Source organism: Vicugna pacos, chromosome 7, assembly GCF_048564905.1.
Source record: "Vicugna pacos chromosome 7, VicPac4, whole genome shotgun sequence".
Lineage (NCBI taxonomy): Eukaryota > Metazoa > Chordata > Mammalia > Artiodactyla > Camelidae > Vicugna > Vicugna pacos.
In genome coordinates, this window is record NC_132993.1 from 32,900,938 (window position 1) to 32,918,214 (window position 17,277).

Genomic DNA, 17,277 nt, shown 5'->3' on the forward strand with positions numbered 1-17,277 from the left:
TCACCTAGTGCTAACCATTTTTCAATAACTTTCATCTACAACTCATTACACAAAAGATTCTAAGCTGCTTCATATCATAGAATTTTTATTAGTTTAATAACCACAACTCTAAATGACTACATAGTATTTTAAAATAGTTTCAATGTATAAGACATCACCTACGCTACATATTTAAGTAAACATTTATCTTTTCACATTACAAAAGTCTAGAGTTCTTGTTTGCATTTCAATTATTTTAAGTTGGTTCTGGTGCTACTGTTAAGTAAGAAAACAATTTAGCTTTGAAAGTTTAGTTGTCCTTTCTAGTTGAAGATTAACTTTTAATTCAACAAATCGATTTCAATGATCAAATATAGTTTTGTGCTATTCAGCAAGAATAATGACTACTCTGAGTCAATTAATCTAAATTCTAGTGGCATGTTCCTATCTACATTAAAAGTCCAAAGGGACAAAAACATTAAAACATCCAAAGTAAACAAATTAAGCTTTAGAAACACAATGTTAAATGGAAGAACTGCACATATTTCAAATATAAGGTAACTGACAGAATCACCCAGAAGGAAGAGTTTCCAGGATTGCCTACCTCTTATCCAGGGTCAGGTCAATGAGTCCCTTCAACTTATACTCTAAGTCTTCTTGAGTTCCTTCCTCATCAAGGACTTCTGGTCCTAAGAATAATAAAAACCAACCACTGTAATTTAAATAGAAAAAAAGCAGATACAGAATAGTAATAGTATACTTAGCTCCAAGAACTCCTCCCTCTGAAAGATCCTTTTACCTAATATTGCAAATCTAAACTGAAAACTCATACCATCTTCAGCAAAACTGGAAGGATCGCTGTAACCACTGCAATGGCTCATTGTTTCAATCGATGCATCCTCATCACTAAAAGGTTGAACATTTCGATGCTGGCCACCTAGTAGGTAGAACAGAAGGAGGAGGTAAATGATTTTGTTACAAAATATGCAAATACTTAACTTGGGAATTTTAAACTGTACTTAAGAGAAATCCAGTAATAAAAACCAAACTTACTTAAGAGATGATTTTTTTTCACAAAAGAACAAACTCAAATATTCCTAACAGAGGTCAATTCACCTAATATCAGAGCACCAACTATTTACAATATACATCAACTTCAGAAATACATCAATTGTCTAACATGCAGCATTGTGGTGACACAAAAACTGGTATTACAGATGAAAAAAACTACTTTCTAGTGGGAAGGCTTTCAGCTTTTCACCGTTGAGTACTATGCTGGTTGTAGGTTTGTCACAAATAGCTTTTATTATGTTGAGATATGTTCCCTCTATGCCCACTTTGCTAAGTTTTTATCATAAATGGATGTTGAATTTTATCAAATGCTTTTAGTGCATCGATTGAAATGATCAGGTGACTTTTGTCCTTTCTTTTGTTGATGTGGTGTTCACATTGATTGATCTGCGTATGTTGAACCATCCTTGTGTCCCTGGGATGAATCCAACTCCTCATTTTGTTTAGCTTATGGTTTCCTTTGCTATGCAAAAGCTTGTAAGTTTAATTAGGTTATACAGTTAATTAGGTTAATTATACAAGTTTCTTTTGTATAGCACAGGGAACTATATTCAATATCATGTAGTAACCTATAATGAAAAAGAATATAAAGATGAATATATGTATGTATTTGTATGATTGAAATATTATGCTATACACCAGAAATTGACACACTGCAAACTGACTATATTTCAATTAAAATAAAGAAAACAAAAAAACTACTTTGTAAACCATGACTTCAAATCATGAAGACAATGAAAATAGATCCAGCATGATACCACAGATCATCAGAAGAATACAACAAACATACTTCCCAATGACAACGACTGGGGTTAGTAAACATTAGCTGATGAACAGGTTAGTTTTTAGGTTACAGATGTCTTATGTGAAGGGGAATTTAAGGAGTTAAGGGATGGTAGTTTCAAAGACAACTCGAATTAAGAGGAGAAAAAAGGCTTAAAATAGAAGTTTGGGGTGGGGATGTTGACAAGTGGATACAAGATGGTATAGAAAGTAATGACAGGAATTAGATGAAGCAATTGATCACTAAAGAACTACAGTGCTGAAAGAGATGTATAAGATATTATAAATAAAGAGCTCTGATGGGCTATTTGGGTGATATCCAGTGCAATGAACTACAGATTTTTTGTCCTGAGTCATGGAAGACAGGAGAACTGAAAAGTCATGTGAACAAGCATGTAAATCACTGAAGAAGCAGGGCAATGAAATGGTCCTCAAGCACCCTCCCTGCTCTTGGCTAGCACCCTACTACAGACTTCACAGGGTTATGTGGGTAGAGAGTCGAAACTGAGTGTCTTTACAGAATTGCCTCATTTTTGCAACTAAAAACTATGGTCAAGCTGATGAAGACTGTAGGCGTAGTACCTTTAAAATCAGGACTCTTTCTGCTTTGAATATTTTGAATTATTTAACTGAACAATGTTTACGATTTAACTTTTTTCATATGCTACTTTCAAGTGATTTTAAAAACCCACCTGACTGTAGTGACCAGTGACTAATTTGGATGACCTTCCTGCTACAATGGGTGTGCACATGGACATTTGTTCCTAGTCATGAGGTTTGACATTCCTGTCACTCCCTTGGGAAGATTGACAGTGCCCTTTTAAAGTTTGTGTGAGTATTTTCAGTCAATAAAAAGCTCCAAATCTTAAGAACAAAAAAAAAAAAAGTTTTGGTATTTGATAGAGCGTAAGAATTTGTTAGAGAAATTACCTTTAAAAGAAAGGTTCTAACACATTCAATAGTTTTAAAATATCAGTGTTGTTATCAAAAATTAAAATCTCCTTTTTTAAAACTAGAATATTTGAACTTCATTAACCTAAGGAATAAACCCATATTCATAGTCATTCCTAGTCACTTTTGTCTTTTTTCTTGTAGGAATTTCACACTAATAAAGTATTACATAATCATCAATTACACTGAGCAAAGTTATTTGGGGGGGTGTAATTAGGCACACTAAATTAAAATAAGTCCCGAATTCTGCCCCAAAAGTGACCCTGAGTCACCTCATTTACCTCTGAGCCTGTTTCCTTATCTGTAAAATCAGACTGCACAAGATATCACTATGAGGCCTTTATGTTCAAGAAATCTGTGACATTTACTGTATCTTAAGATAAATTTTTCAAAAATCTAAGTTTAATTAAGCCTGTTGCTGTTTCTTTTTTTAATGGGGGCTTCCTTTTTAAAAAAATCACAACATATCTTCTATGTTCTAGCAGAATTTTAAATCAATACAGGAAACAAATGCCCTTCATATTTACTTGCTAACCTAAAGAATAAAGTATGCCAATCAAAGTAGTAAAACATAGGAATAAACAAAGAAGCCAAGATCCCCTAACTTCATAATCATAGTGCTTAGGACAAGAATAAACAAATAAACAAAGATCTATGACATCACACTCTATTTCTGGATCTGTTTTCATGATTTGAAGTCATGGCAATAGTTGAGTCATCCACTTAACTTTCACTAACATTTATTCACTAATCAATTTACATTTTTTATTTTTCATATTCAGTCTATTTCTAAACTGTCAGGAGTTTTCTATGAAGGTCATACTCAACTCCCTTCTCTAAGGTTCAATGATTTCCCAAGACTCAAGGGAAAGTGATTAAAAAAAAAGAAATCAGGAAAAAGAATCATGTATGAGTGCCTTGGTATCTAGGTCACATTCACCCACCTTGTGATCCTAAGTACCATTAATGAGGTGGAACTCTAGACACATAAAGTTCTTATTTCATAGATGGCATACTTACCAACAGGGCTTTATTCTTGCCTAAAAATGCTCTCTTCAAATTAAGTGCTATGACAAATATGCATTCTTGAATAACAGGTCAATTTTATTAGCTTCCTAGATCCTTCCAATAACTTAAAAAGTAGAGAATTTAAATGGAAAAAAGTGAATTGGTTATCTTTTAGTTGTGAAGATCTCATTTGAATCCATTTCTTCTAGATGTCCTTTAAAAATACCAGAAAGGTAAGTGGCTTGTAAGTACAAGTCTGTGACAGTTTTCCATCTCTTCTACTCAACTGTTATTTATTCATTTATTTACTGAACAAGTAATATTCACAAGAAACCAAATTAAGCTTTTGAAAAGGTAAATCTCATCCGCAAATCCCAATGACCAGAGATAAGCACAGTTAACAGGTTCTAGTGCAAACTTCCAAAGGTATTCAAAGCATGTATAGTTTTATAAACGAATTAAAGAATTCTCTTCCTCTGATGAAAGGTCACAAATGAGCCTCCAGGTAAACTCTGAAAGGCAATCCCCCATCGTCTCCAGATATTATTAGTACCAGGAAGGAAGGAGGCTGGGCAGGAAGCTTCAGAAGGAAATAAAGGTTGTTTGTGATTCAAGGAGGCCATTAGTAACATCATTACCATTTTCAAAATGACCTTAGCTTGCTCCTTCTCCACCATTTGTTCCATCAAAAAAAGGTAAACTTAAAGAAGAATAAAATGAATATGGACCTTCTAGACAGAATTTAAATGTTTACTTCGGATGAGGAAAAGCTGAAGCTGACAGGTAAAGAGGTATTTTCAATTCACACAGACCAACGAGATGCACAACAAGCTGTATTTTATATCACGATCAAGAATCAAGTTTTTAAAAAAATAATGAATTTCATTAACACCGAGAGCATTCAATCAAAATAAAGAGCCATATAAAGGGGAAAATGCATTTATAATCATTCATTCCTACTGTCAATTATTAAACGTTTAATACATGATCACAAGTTTTCGCGCTGCTATAAATTCTATAGGAGAGCTTTTTAAATGACAGTTTCCAACCGTCTTTAACAAGAAAACTGGCCTATTTATTTTCCAAAGAACAAAGGAGTATCATTCTGAAGGTCAGAGTGTCAATTGTGTTGACAAGTACACATGGCGTTCCCATGTGATAACTCTTAAGGATATGCCAATATTTAATTTCAAAATCTCAACAAAGCAATTACTAAAAGAGGTGATTTTTGCCCAGTATACTTTAATACTAGATTTTAGTACGGTGTCTCGTAGGACTTTCCGCTTTAAGTCCTTTTTTCTTAATCGTATAGTTACGAGTTGAGAATCATTAATTCAGTTAGGCACCTACCCATCCAGGAAAAGCTTCAACTTTGCAAAGAGGAGACAAAAAGCCTAAACTTTTGGCCAATTACAATCTGAGCTCCTCACCACTCTCGCCTATCCCAGTCTCTCAGCAGAGAATACAGCACAAAGAACGCAGTTTCTGCCCCGGGGCGGGGAGGTCGCAGGAGAGGTGGGGGCTCGGGATTTGTGCGGGTGCCAGTTAGGGGTAGGAGCAGAGCCTAGACTGGGACAGTGGCCCCCAGCCTGCGACGCCTCCGCCAGCCAGGTGGACACGCGGGATAAGCAAAAAGGTAGAGAAATGGGATGCCACATGGGCGCCTGTGCGTCACCCCGGCACGGCGCAAGGCCCAGGCCGCGTGACGCAAGAGCCGGTCCAAACCCGCCGGACGTTTGGCATTCCGGACCACTCCATGTTGGAGCCGGGTGGTCACAGGCGACCGGTGACAGCATGGACACAACTCCGAGCTGAGCCCCACCCGCCGTCAGGGAGAGCTCTGGAGTGCAAGCGCCAGCCTCTGAGAACAGTTCCTCTCCTGCCCAGCTCCCCCTCACCCCCGACCCCGACCCACTCTCAGGTCCAAGGACCCATTCGCCCCTTCCCTGCCCCCACGGCCGGTGCCCAAGAGTTCGGTTCCCATGCCAGATCCAAATCGCGCGAGGTACAGTCCCCAGGGCACGCTGGGAAGTGTAGTTCGCAGGCCAGACTAGGTGCCCCGCAGATGCAAACGGCTAAAGGAAAAGAACTACAACTCCCACGGTGCCCAAGTCGAAGAGACTCGGTAGCCCGGCCGGCAACTGGGATGCAGGCGGCGGGGATACGCTCATACCTGCTGTCGCCGCCGTCGCTGCTGCTGCCCCTGAGCCGCCGCCACCACTGCCACCGCGGTGGGGAGTGTTCCGCTTTTTATTCTTCGGCATCGTGGGACGCCCGGTGCCGTCTAAACTCGGAGCTTAGCGAGGATCAGCCGATGGAGCTGCACTTTTTACTCGTACGTCTGTGCGGCGGGCGGCTAAGAGGCGAGTCTTCGGCTAACAACAGAGGCGAGAAGCGGCGTGGGTAAGAGTGGACGGTGGCGACAGCAGAAATCCCCGTGAAGAGCTGTGATCGGAAACGATACATGTTTCTCTCTAGCGCGGGAGCTAAGGCGGGGCGGGTGAGGCCACGACGCCTTAAGTAGCAAGACCGCCGCCTGTCGTCACCATATGTGGGCGGGACTCGAACTCTCGCTAGCCAATGCCGGTAGATCTCCCCACCGGGGTCCCATCGCGGGCGGCCGCTGGATGCTAACTACCGAGCCCATGCTGTCCGCCTTCCAGCGGCGCCTGGGGAGCCAGTCTCCGCCCCGCGCCGGATCCTGGGAAATGTAGTCGGCCTGGAGAGCTGGCTCCCAGCTCCTCCCGCCGGGCCTTGCTTCCCTGCTCGTGACCCCTCCCCGGCCTTGGAATTGAAGGAGGTAGTGAGCAATGCTGCGGGTATGCCCCATGACGACAGCCCGCTTCCAACTGGGAGCTACGCCATCAGCGTTGCTCATCCGTCGTCTCCAGAGACTCGCGTTCATCTCCTTAACCTTTCCCCTACTTGCCTGCGGCCTCAGCCCAGGCACAGCCATGCCCCTCCTTGGGAACATTTGCATGGTTTTAGTTGTTCAATTAGTTTAGCGATCATCAGTTACCTATAATTGAATTGTGGTTCAGGGCTAATTATGTACCCCACCTTGCAAAAGGTGTGCTTTGATCTACTTAGTCACATAGTTCGTATGTTATCTCCTGTTCTAGACTAGAACGATCTGGCGGTTCAGGTTTCTATACAAGAAATGTGTCCGTGGACAATTCTGCCTGTGGGGTTAGGAGGTCAATTTGGGATAAGGATTGGGTTTGGGGAACTTAACAGCTGGTAAAACAAACATGAGCTATAAATACCAGTAATCGCAATTTTCCAAGGTACTCCTAAGATCTTTTGTCTTCCTTGTTACATTTGTCACATATTTAGGACCTGTTATTAAGTACATATGTTATGCTTATAACAGACCAAACTCACTGACTCACCTCAGTGTAGGTGACTCAGGTGCCTCATCCCTTACTCCACCTCTCTCCTGAGCCCCTTCTCTTATTTTCAGCTGCCTGTGGGACATTTCCACCTGAATGTTCCACTTGCACCTCAATCCAGCATGTCTAATCCTATGTATCCCCTTCCTGTCTTCCCTTTGTGTGTTCACAGTACTACTGTCTTCCCATATGTCCAAATTCAAAAACTCCAATTCATACCTAGCTTCCCTAAAACAGTCAGTTTTACCATAAAACTCTTAAATTCATGTCCTCTTCTCCAATGACACACGACCTCAGTTGGTGCCTGGCCATTTTAAGTGCTCTTCCCAGTCACTTCACAGTGTTACATTCCTGATAATGTTGCCAGATTTATTTGTATGTCCCCTATTTTACTAATTCACATGGCTTAATAGTTGCTTACCAGCATATTAAATGCCAATCCTCTTCCCCTGGCCCAGACTCCCTTTCCAGCCCCATCTTTCACTACTCCAGGTACATGCCCTTTTCAGCCTCACTGCCCTGCTCTTCAGTACACAGCTCTGCTCTCCTGCCTCCATATTAGCATTCACATTGTCCAGCATTCTTATAATGTCCTTCCTCCCACGTTTGCCTTGGAAAATTTTTTTAACTGAAATATGGTCAGTTACAGTGTGTCAATTTCTGGTGAACAGTATAATGTCCCAGTCATGCATATACTCCTTAGAAAATTTTATCCATCTTTCAAGATCTAGCTCAAATTCAGCTTCCTTCATGAAGCCTCCAACTGGAATTATTTTTCCTCACAACTCTTAAAACTCTTTGTAATGCTCCACGGATGGCACTTCCCCCACAGGCCACACAGCCTATTCAAAGGACACTATCGCAGGTTTACCTTTTCTTTGTTTAATCCTGAAGCAGCAAGTAAACCAGAGAAGGATGCAGGTTGGTGGACACAGCTCCCACTGATGCCCTTGTCTTGTCTCTTCAGATGACCGTGCATCCGAAAACCGGTGGCTTCGGCCCACACTGAGTGAGCTGACCCCAGATTGGAGGATCACAGAACTATACCTTTTATAATCCCAGGCTCTTCATCATCAAGAAACAACTCACACTCCACATAGGGCAATAATGTGGCTACTCTGTGAGCCACATCACTCAGGCTTAACATCTAGGTTCCAGGCCTTGAAACTTGTGCTTTTTCCGTATTTGGGGTGCTCTCCTTTTATCTGCATCCATTCACGTCCACTTGGAGGCTTTTCCTGGCCAGGCCTGGCCATGACCTGCCACATCATATACATACTTGTTTTATATTTATTTGTAAACACATCTGTCATCGCATGAAGTTGTCAACTCCCCAAAAACAAGAACCCTGTTTGCATCATCTCTATCCCTCATGAAGGAATGTTATCTTGGTAATTATAGGTAGTCAGTATACGCTAAATGAATGCTTAAGAAATACTTGTTGACTAGACTTTTCTAGGTCAAGAGAAGGCAGCAACATTCCATACATGGAGTGTTGGTTTCAGTATAATGAACTCTAAGAGGTACTTTTGAGAAAATCATCTTTCTGTATTTTTACATCCACAGTCTAACTCCAGATCAATACAAGTACCAGAAAGATTTAGCCATAGACCTCATATGGCAGTGGTCTTTAACTCAACATATTGGTTTTGCAACATATTTGAAGAAATTAGAAGACCCCAAACAACATGAAGTGACTCACAAAATAACCACAAATACCAGGAGAAACAAGGGCAACAGGACAAAAGGCCTCTTCTCACCCACTCAGCTTCCAGACACACCTCAGGTGTCCTCTTTGCCAACTCAAAATGTAAAGTTCATTCTGCCCTTAGGACTTTTGTAACACTCCTCCCTCTACCTGATAGGATCATCCCCTGAGCTTCTCCCAGTTGCCATTCAAATCTCAGCTTAAATGACACCTCCACACCTGCCCCACGCTCCACTCACCCAGCCCACCACCACTACCCCACCTAGCTTATCCTCCTAAAGCACATCTCACTACCTAATATTTTTTCTAGTTCAGTTATCATTATCTCTCTGCCCTACTAGAAGGTTAGAATTATGAGAAAGAAGTTATTTACTGCTACATCTTCAAGTTGAGTATTAGAGCTTGGTAGATATTCATGTTTACTGAATGAATAAGTGGATGAATAACTGAATGTCTGCTCTGCCTGGAACATTCTTCTCCACAATCACCCCCTCATCCTTTAAATCACAGATTCTGAATACCCTATTCCCCCACCCCATCTGATTTCAATGTCTCTCTTGTGTTCCTATAGTACCTTTCCTATAATAGCATTAACTATATGTATTGTAACTCTTGATAACTTGTCCATTTCTCATCAGACACAAAGTGGGCAAAGTTCAAGTTCATTATCTCTGAATCAGATGCCAGGGCTTTACAAGCACAAGTAGCACCTTTATGCAAATTAGAGAGGCCAGGGCACCCAGCTTGCTGAGTGCTAATGGGCCAGAATTCACCCATCTCAGTCCCCACCCAGGAGCAACCTGTACACTTGTACATAGTGGCCCTGGTAGACACTAGCTGTTTAATTCAGTGAGGGTGTGAATTTCCTCTATATATTAGTTTCTTAAAGGCAAAGCAGTGAAGGTGGAGGAATGCATGAGACTTATTTACCAAAAGCCCACTCTGTCAATGGTACTATTCTAGGTTATTTTCTTTTGTTTCTTTTTTTTTAACCATTTTATTGAGGTATGATTGACATATAGAAAGCTGTACATACTTATTGTATACAACTTGATGAATTTGGAGATAAGTATATACCCATGAAACCATCAGCACAATCAGCGCCATAAATACATCCATCACCTCTGAAAGTTTCCTCTCACCTGTGTGTGTATGTTAGGAACACTATTCTAGGTTCTTTTCACATATCTCATGTACTTCTTACAACACCCCCATGAAGGAAAGATAAGCCTTTCCATTTTGCAGATGAGGAAATGGGCTCTGAGAGGTTTTGCAACTTCCCCAAAGTTGTACCATTGGTAAATAGTGGGTCTGTGATTAAAATGCAGGCCCATCTGATTACAAGGTTGTCCCTGGCTGGCCTTGGCCACACGGGAACACGACTGTGTGTTCCCAGGAGTCACGGGTTACGTATGCAGTCCTGCTGGAACAGGCCTGTCTGGGCAAAATCTTGCCTTGTTCCCCTTTGTTAGTGTCCCTTGACCCCTGGTGTTTTCGACTGCCTGATGGTTGTTTGGCAGATTTGGATTTTTCTGATATTTCTAAGGCTGTAGCAAAAATGTATTATCAAACAGCATTGTTATTCAAGCAAATCAAGGGTATAGCTCAGTGGCAGAGTGCATGCTTAGCATGCAAAAGGTCCTGGGTTCAATCCCCAGTACCTCCAGTAAACAAACAAACAAACAAACCTAATTACTTCTCCTGCCAAAGAAAAAAAAAAATACAGACTCAATCTCAGGAGATTTGATAGGCTTAGAAGTCAAGGAAAATTATTCAAGCAAGTCATTTTTTAAAAAACAATTATCAATTGTTATGTTTTAGGTTACATTCATTTCTTAATATGTTTGCAAGTTTTGTTTTATGGCCAGGGATGGTAATAACACAACATGCTAAATCTGAGGTCCCTGTTTGTTTCTTAAAGAAAAGGATACAGTGGTAAATTTAGTTAAAACTCTTAAGCCTTAAAATATATTTTGTTTGCCTTTTTTCCTTACATAGGAGATATTTCTTGGTGGTTTTCAGTTGAAATTGCATACACTTTCTTTAATGAAATTTCTAACAAATGAAAGACAATGAGTGTAAGTTCAATTGTCTTTTTCTAAAAAGAGAATGTTGCTTGTCTCACAAAGCTTTGATATTATCCATAATACAGTGTAAGTCTGTGTTAGAAGAGTACTGCAAGCCATAAGTACCATGGTGTGCATAACCAGACAATAATGTCCATGACATATCATGGTGGAACGGCTTTTCACAGCAGCAGCACACGTATGAATTATCTTTTCTTTGAACATAAAGATACCATGAACTTTTTCTTCTGGAGATCTCTGACACTTCATACCAAACATAATCAAAATCAGCTTGTTCTCAACCAATCCCTCTGTCCTTAATCCTACAACCAGTTCTCTTTCCCTGCTTTCTCTGTGTATTAGGTAGCATCAATCTTCTGGCCAAACAACCAGAGAGTCTTAGCGTTGAAAAAGACTTGAGAGTTAATAGACTTCAAACTCCTGTCTCATCTAGAAACACGTTGACAACATGACTGAGTCTGTTGTCTAATTTAGTCTTCCAGGGTTCAAATCCTGGCCATGCTTCTTGCAATAGATTCTTGAGCAAGTCATTTCACCTCTCTCTGTGCCTTAGTTTCAATGAGGATAATAACAGACCTATTTCATGGGACTGGCATGAGGAATATGTGAAATAATACATGTAGAGCACTTAACCCAGTGCCCAGCATATAGTAAATGCTCAATAAATGTTAGCCTTTAGTATTAGCAAGCATATATTTATCTATCTTTTCCTAAACTCTGCCAGAGTGAGCTATCACCCAACTTTTCAAGGCAGTTCATCCTAATATTGAATATTTATGTTTAGAAAAGTCTCATATTCTTTCACCAAATATTCATCAGGAATCTGCTATGTACCTAATACTGTGCTAGAACCTGAGAACAAAGAGATGACTGAAAACAGGGTATCTGGCCTCATGAAGTCCCTAGTCCAGCAAGAGAGCTCAGCATTAAGTGGCCTGTGGCTGTTCTGCCCTCTCAGCCCACTTGGATCCCCCAGGACATGACCAAGGAGATCCTTCATCCATTCCTAAGCAACTAATCCACCTCCCCAGGGAATTCAGTCCTCTCTTCTACAGTAAATCACCTTGCCCCTGTGAACCTCCACTTCCTTATCTGTAAATGGGAGTAAACAATTCCAGCCTACCATGTCACTGGACTGTTGTAAAATAAAATGATATCATAGTGTAGTCTTTGTAACCTGTCAGGTACTCGATGATGATGAGATACTCCTAGTGTTAAGCCAAAGAAAGAAATGACTCTTCTGATGATGGAATTTTAGACATCAGTCACCTAGGGAAGATCTTCTGGCTGGGAGTTGATAGAGACAGTGAGAGGAGGAACTGTACTAAGCCCCCTAATCAGACTTACCGCCAAGCACGAGACAACTGAATCAGTAAGGTAGCCAGCACTGCGCCTGAAAAATCTCACTGGTGATCACATACATTGTCAGAAGATCACCAAGTTTTAGATCCAAGTAGACCTAGAACCAAAATGCTTTATCTACCACTTATTAGTTAGGTGACCTTGCATAAGATGCTTCATCTCAGGCATAGTTTCCTTATTTGTACATCAGATTCTCTCTCCTAGGAATTCAGAAATAGAACTGAGAGACATTCAGAGTCTGGACTAGTCTTTTGAGCAGAGGAGATGTAATGTCAAGGAATAAAAAGTGGTACTCATCTGCCCACCACAGTCATGAAACAACAAGAAAGCCAATTTGCAGAGAGAAAAGAACGAAATGGGACTTCAGTGAGAAGCAGAGACAAGAGATGACACAGCCCAGCTCCTGATGGGCATCTACTCCAGGCAGCAAAACTTCCAAAGATTCAACCAAATTCCTGCCTTCAGGTTCCAGGATACCACCCTGAACTTTTAAAATATTAAAACTCTTTCTTTATCCTTAAGTTAGGCCTAGTCAGGTTCTAATACTTGCAAGCCAGAGTAACTGATAGTTTCTTCTTGGTGTGTCCCTGTTTTCTTGAGTCTAGTATCCTTGGAAACTCAGGAAACTGTCCAGATAGTTGCAAATGGGACTTGCAAAACCTGTCTTTTAGTCTCAGCAGTAGGAAGTAGGAACAGATTCTCCGACACTTTGGAGGCATGTTAGCATTTTTCTAAATTACGGAGAATGAGTGAACTGCCGGATTTCATTCATCATCAGTGGTACCTGCTGTGAACCAACACAAGCAAAAGAATTCTGAAAAGAGACTTTAAAAACTTTTAAGCCAAACTAAATTGACCATTTTGGGTTTACCATATTGAAATGTTTATATTAAATAGTTCCTAAGTTATCATTATTTTACTAAAGAGAAAACTGGCCATTGAACACATGGCTAAAAGACTAAAATTTTATTAATAAGATACATTTAATGAATATTTTTTCATTCCATTCAAGAAAGGCTTTCATATTAGTTTGTAACAAGCACTAGTGATTGCCTATCCAAAATCTATCTGACCCTCCTTCCTCATGAACAGAACCCTGGTTTTGTCCAGATTTCCAACCGCCTTTGAGTGGCCCTGTGTTTTAGGGAAGACTGGACCTAGCCTCCACTCCAGAATTTGGGTCATAATTGATCCCATGATTGACTGATTCCCCTTACAAATGGTTTCTTTAGTCTTAGACATGCAACATAATTCTAGCCAATGAAGTGTAAGAGTTGAAGGGTTTTGCAGAAGGATTTTTCCTTCCCAAGAGAAATACAAATGAAAAGATGGTTTTCCCTTGCTATGAATGTTGTTATTTGTGACCAGGAGGGCAAGCAAAGCTAACATACCAGGAATCGCAAAGAGGAAGGATTAAAAAACCTAGATGAGATTTTTGAGTCACTCACTTACCAACTAGCACCACCCACCACCTTTAGACCACCCATTAGGTGAGATGATAAATAGAGGCCCTTAATATTTAAGTCTCAATTTTAACTGGAGACTTCTCTGACTTGGGGCTGAAAGTATCCAAACTGACACTGTTATATCTAACAATCCCTGTAAAAAGATGGTAGCATTTGGCAATTTCTAACATTCTTATATGCATTCAAAAGTGAGTTGAATAAAAATAATCCCCCAACTATTCCCCTACAACCCTTAAAAATCCCATATGTTCTAAGAGAGAAAATATCTTTGAAATCCTCATTCCTGTCATCTGCTGTTTTGTAATAGAATGTACCAACATAGCACCACTGCCCACTTCATGCCGCCTCCACAAAATTCTGTCCAAGAACATCCTGTTAAAACTCTTTCTTTGGAGAATTTCCTTTCCTCCACTCCCACTATTACTGTGTTTGAGTGTTTTGTGGTTTATTCTTCCCCCAGTGTCTTTTTCTTTCTCCATCTTTGGCATTCCTAATTAAGAGTTTTTATTTCCCTTAATGGTCCTTAATGAGGTCGTTTGTTGCTGCTGTTTATTGGCATCAGAATTTTTGTAAATGAAACATTTTTCAATGGGAGGAATCAATTTTTCTGTCAATGATATCCCAGGTTGGCTAACTTTAATTATGCTAAGGTTGATGATTCATGAATGGTAGCTTTCCTTCTAAACAAGGGCTGCCATGATGGGTGAGCAATGGTACCTTCTCTATATTCTAAAAACTAAGGGAATAAAATGTATCTACCCACATGATAATAGGGTTAATTTAATTCTAAATATATAGGTCATAACTTTTATTTCTTTGAAGATTATTTATTTGTTGGCTTGATTTCCATAGCCTAGTCTTCTTTGTAGGAGAGGTAACTTCTAGTCTCAAATTATTTCCATTCATGCATCCATTGAAACAAATTTGCCTTTGTCTCCTAGTTCTGTTTCCTAGGATGCATTTTAAGAAGCCCCAGGCTGATCAAGGAACTCTCAGAATAGGAGGGGAACCAACAACTTTTATGCTTTTGTGAAGGTAATATTCAGTAATGCTCTTTTCTTTTGTTCTTTGACGTTCTACATCTGTTATCTTAATCCACCTTCTCCGCATCCCCAGTGTTCCCCTGCCCAAGGGTGTGCCAGGGCTACAATACCATTTTTTCACAGCCCCGTAAGCTAGAATACCTGCCTACACATTTTCTTTAAAATGGGGTAATGCATTTTGCCAGCTTCACAAATTCCTTCTGGTGGTATTATGCATTTGTTATATTTGACCCAATTTTTTTGGATGGAGTAAATACCATCAATTAACTAATATATTAGTTTTTAAATCTTCAAGTCTGATACCCACTACAACATCAAGCTTTGATATTTCTCCTAAACTCCAGAACTGTATATCCAATCACTGATTTTTACTGACATTTGCTGTCCCACAGACTCCTCAATTCAACAAATTAAAAATGTACATACCTACTCTACCTGGCCCAAGCCCACCTGTCTCTCCTTTGGCATCATCAGTCACGGTTAATGGCTCTACCATCCACCTTGATATCTAAGTCAGAAACCTAACTTCATCCAGCACAATAAACCGTCTCACATCTAAAATATCTCTGGATTCTGTCCTCTCCCCTCATTCCCACTGATTCCCACCAACTGTTACTTAGCCTCCTACCTCAGCTTCCCACTTCCAGCCTTGCCTAGCTCAAGGCTGACAGCAATTTTCCATAAGGCAAATTCCATCACTATCTCCATGAAGACTTTCCAGACCTTACCTCTGTTTCTGCAGAATGGATTGTCCTCTCTAGTGTGGCTCTTAGGCTCTTAGAAATCAGAGAGAATTTCTGTCACGGAGAAGCAGCATAGCCCTTAGTGGTAGAAAAGTGCATTTTCTGGAATCAGATCATTAGGATTTGAACCCTGGCTCCACCACTTATCAGAGACAAGTTACCAAATTTCTGTGCTTCGGTTTCCCCATCTATAAAATGGCAAGTGTTTCTAAGGGTTATTGGGAGACTTAAATAAGACAGTGCATGCTAGCACTTGGCACATGCTGGTAAATAGTAAATACTCGATAAATGTAATATTAATAATAAGTATAACTATTATAATAATAATTATTACTATTATAATAATAATTATTACAGAAAATCTGTGAATTCCTTTACACTAACTTGTTTAAAGTTTTCTTTACTAGCTTTTGATTCTGTGCATCTAATTCATCTTTGTAGCTTAGCACCTAGCACTGGTCTGAAAAGTACTAGACACTCCAGAAATACTTTTTGATTAAATGATCACATCACTACCTGGCTCATAACCCTTCACTGCCCCTGGTTACCTGCAGTATAACATCTATAGTATTTAGCGTGGTTTACAAATCCTCTGAAATCTGGTTCCTACCCATCTGTTTTATCTCATCTTCTATAATCCAGCTAAACAAGATGACTTGCAATTCCCCAAAAACACATTTTCTTCAACCAGGAAGGTCTTTCCAGGCCCCTCCCCGAAACCTGGTGAACTTCTTTCAATATTCAAGACCCAAATCAAGTATCTTTTCTTTAGTCTTTCCTGATCTTCTTACAGATGGCCAGCATGTCTGTAACTACAGGCAAAATATATAATAAATGATTTGTTGATATTATATTGTAATACAGGGTGAAATATTATGTCTTCATTTCCAGACTTCATGGCCATCCTGTAGCTGGAACTTATCCCTCCCTTCTTCATGCTCCCACATCCCCCTTTGCCTCTTTCATGAAGCACTAATTACCCAGGAGGCAGCACACAGAGGCTCTGCCTTATTCATCTTTGTATCCCAACCACCCAACTCTATAATTGGCACCCATGAAATATTTTTGAATGAATAAAATGTCAACAAACATTTATGGACAATCTGTGAATAAGGCAAGTAAAACTGCCACCCACTGAACCGTTGATAGTGAATATCCCTAAAATGCAAACTCCCCCCTGCAGTCACTTTCATCCCTGCTGCTCTAGGTGGTGAAGCAGATGCTTGGCATGTGCCCTGGTGATCTCACCCTACATTTCTTGCATTCAGCTGTCATTCATGGTTAAAACGTGTCTTCCTTGAGTACATATTCCCATTTTTTTAACAAAGGAAAAATTTAAGGAAATAGAGTCTACTTTAATCAGTCCCCATTATTTGATACCTTCAAAAAGAAAAACATTGATAGTGAGTAAAATAAATAAAACGTTTCAAAATTAATGACACATTCAAGTATGAGTGTTCATATTAATGAGTCAACTGAAAACTTGTAAAGAGCTATTCTCTAAACTGACCACATAAATATATTGCTGTTAAAGTCAACTTTAATTTATATTGGCAGATGGAGCTCCTGTATGTGGTTGCAGTCAAATCATGGGGCATTTTCAACTAGGAAACTAGTTAGGGTCCCCCACCCCTTCCACCCACAGCAAAATTCATCTAACTCATGATAAAAATCCCAAGCCAGT

At 39.9% G+C, this 17,277-nt stretch overlaps 2 protein-coding genes and 1 long non-coding RNA gene across 4 annotated transcripts in view; 1 reads left to right on the plus strand and 2 right to left on the minus strand.

The window, feature by feature from the left end:
• The window catches only part of IFRD1 (interferon related developmental regulator 1), a 43,053-nt gene that overhangs the window by 16,156 nt on the left and 9,620 nt on the right, over positions 1–17,277 (minus strand). Inside the window, exons 1-3 of one of the 2 annotated variants that reach the window (XM_006217737.4) lie at positions 5,966–6,103; positions 812–916; positions 584–668 (exon numbers count right to left, since the gene is read on the minus strand). In XM_006217737.4, coding sequence (XP_006217799.1) covers positions 584–668; positions 812–916; positions 5,966–6,056 — 281 coding nt within the window. In that variant the 5' untranslated portion in view covers positions 6,057–6,103. Of the gene's footprint in view, positions 1–583; positions 669–811; positions 917–5,965; positions 6,104–17,277 lie in introns of those variants that run through there. The other variant, XM_072964652.1, reaches the window with a different exon arrangement.
• On the minus strand, positions 6,100–6,258 carry LOC140697369 (uncharacterized). The gene has a single exon (XM_072964653.1). The coding sequence runs from the start codon at positions 6,256–6,258 to the stop codon at positions 6,100–6,102; it is 159 nt and encodes a 52-aa protein (XP_072820754.1).
• Positions 7,931–16,635, plus strand: LOC140697371 (uncharacterized). The gene is made up of 3 exons (XR_012074338.1): positions 7,931–8,575; positions 14,749–14,842; positions 16,485–16,635. It is a non-coding gene; the product is annotated as an uncharacterized lncRNA (long non-coding RNA).

What these genes read in the sequence shown, in the direction of transcription:
- LOC140697369 (XM_072964653.1), bottom strand. Translation starts at nt 6,258, where the DNA reads ATGTATCGTTTCCGATCACAGCTCTTCACGGGGATTTCTGCTGTCGCC.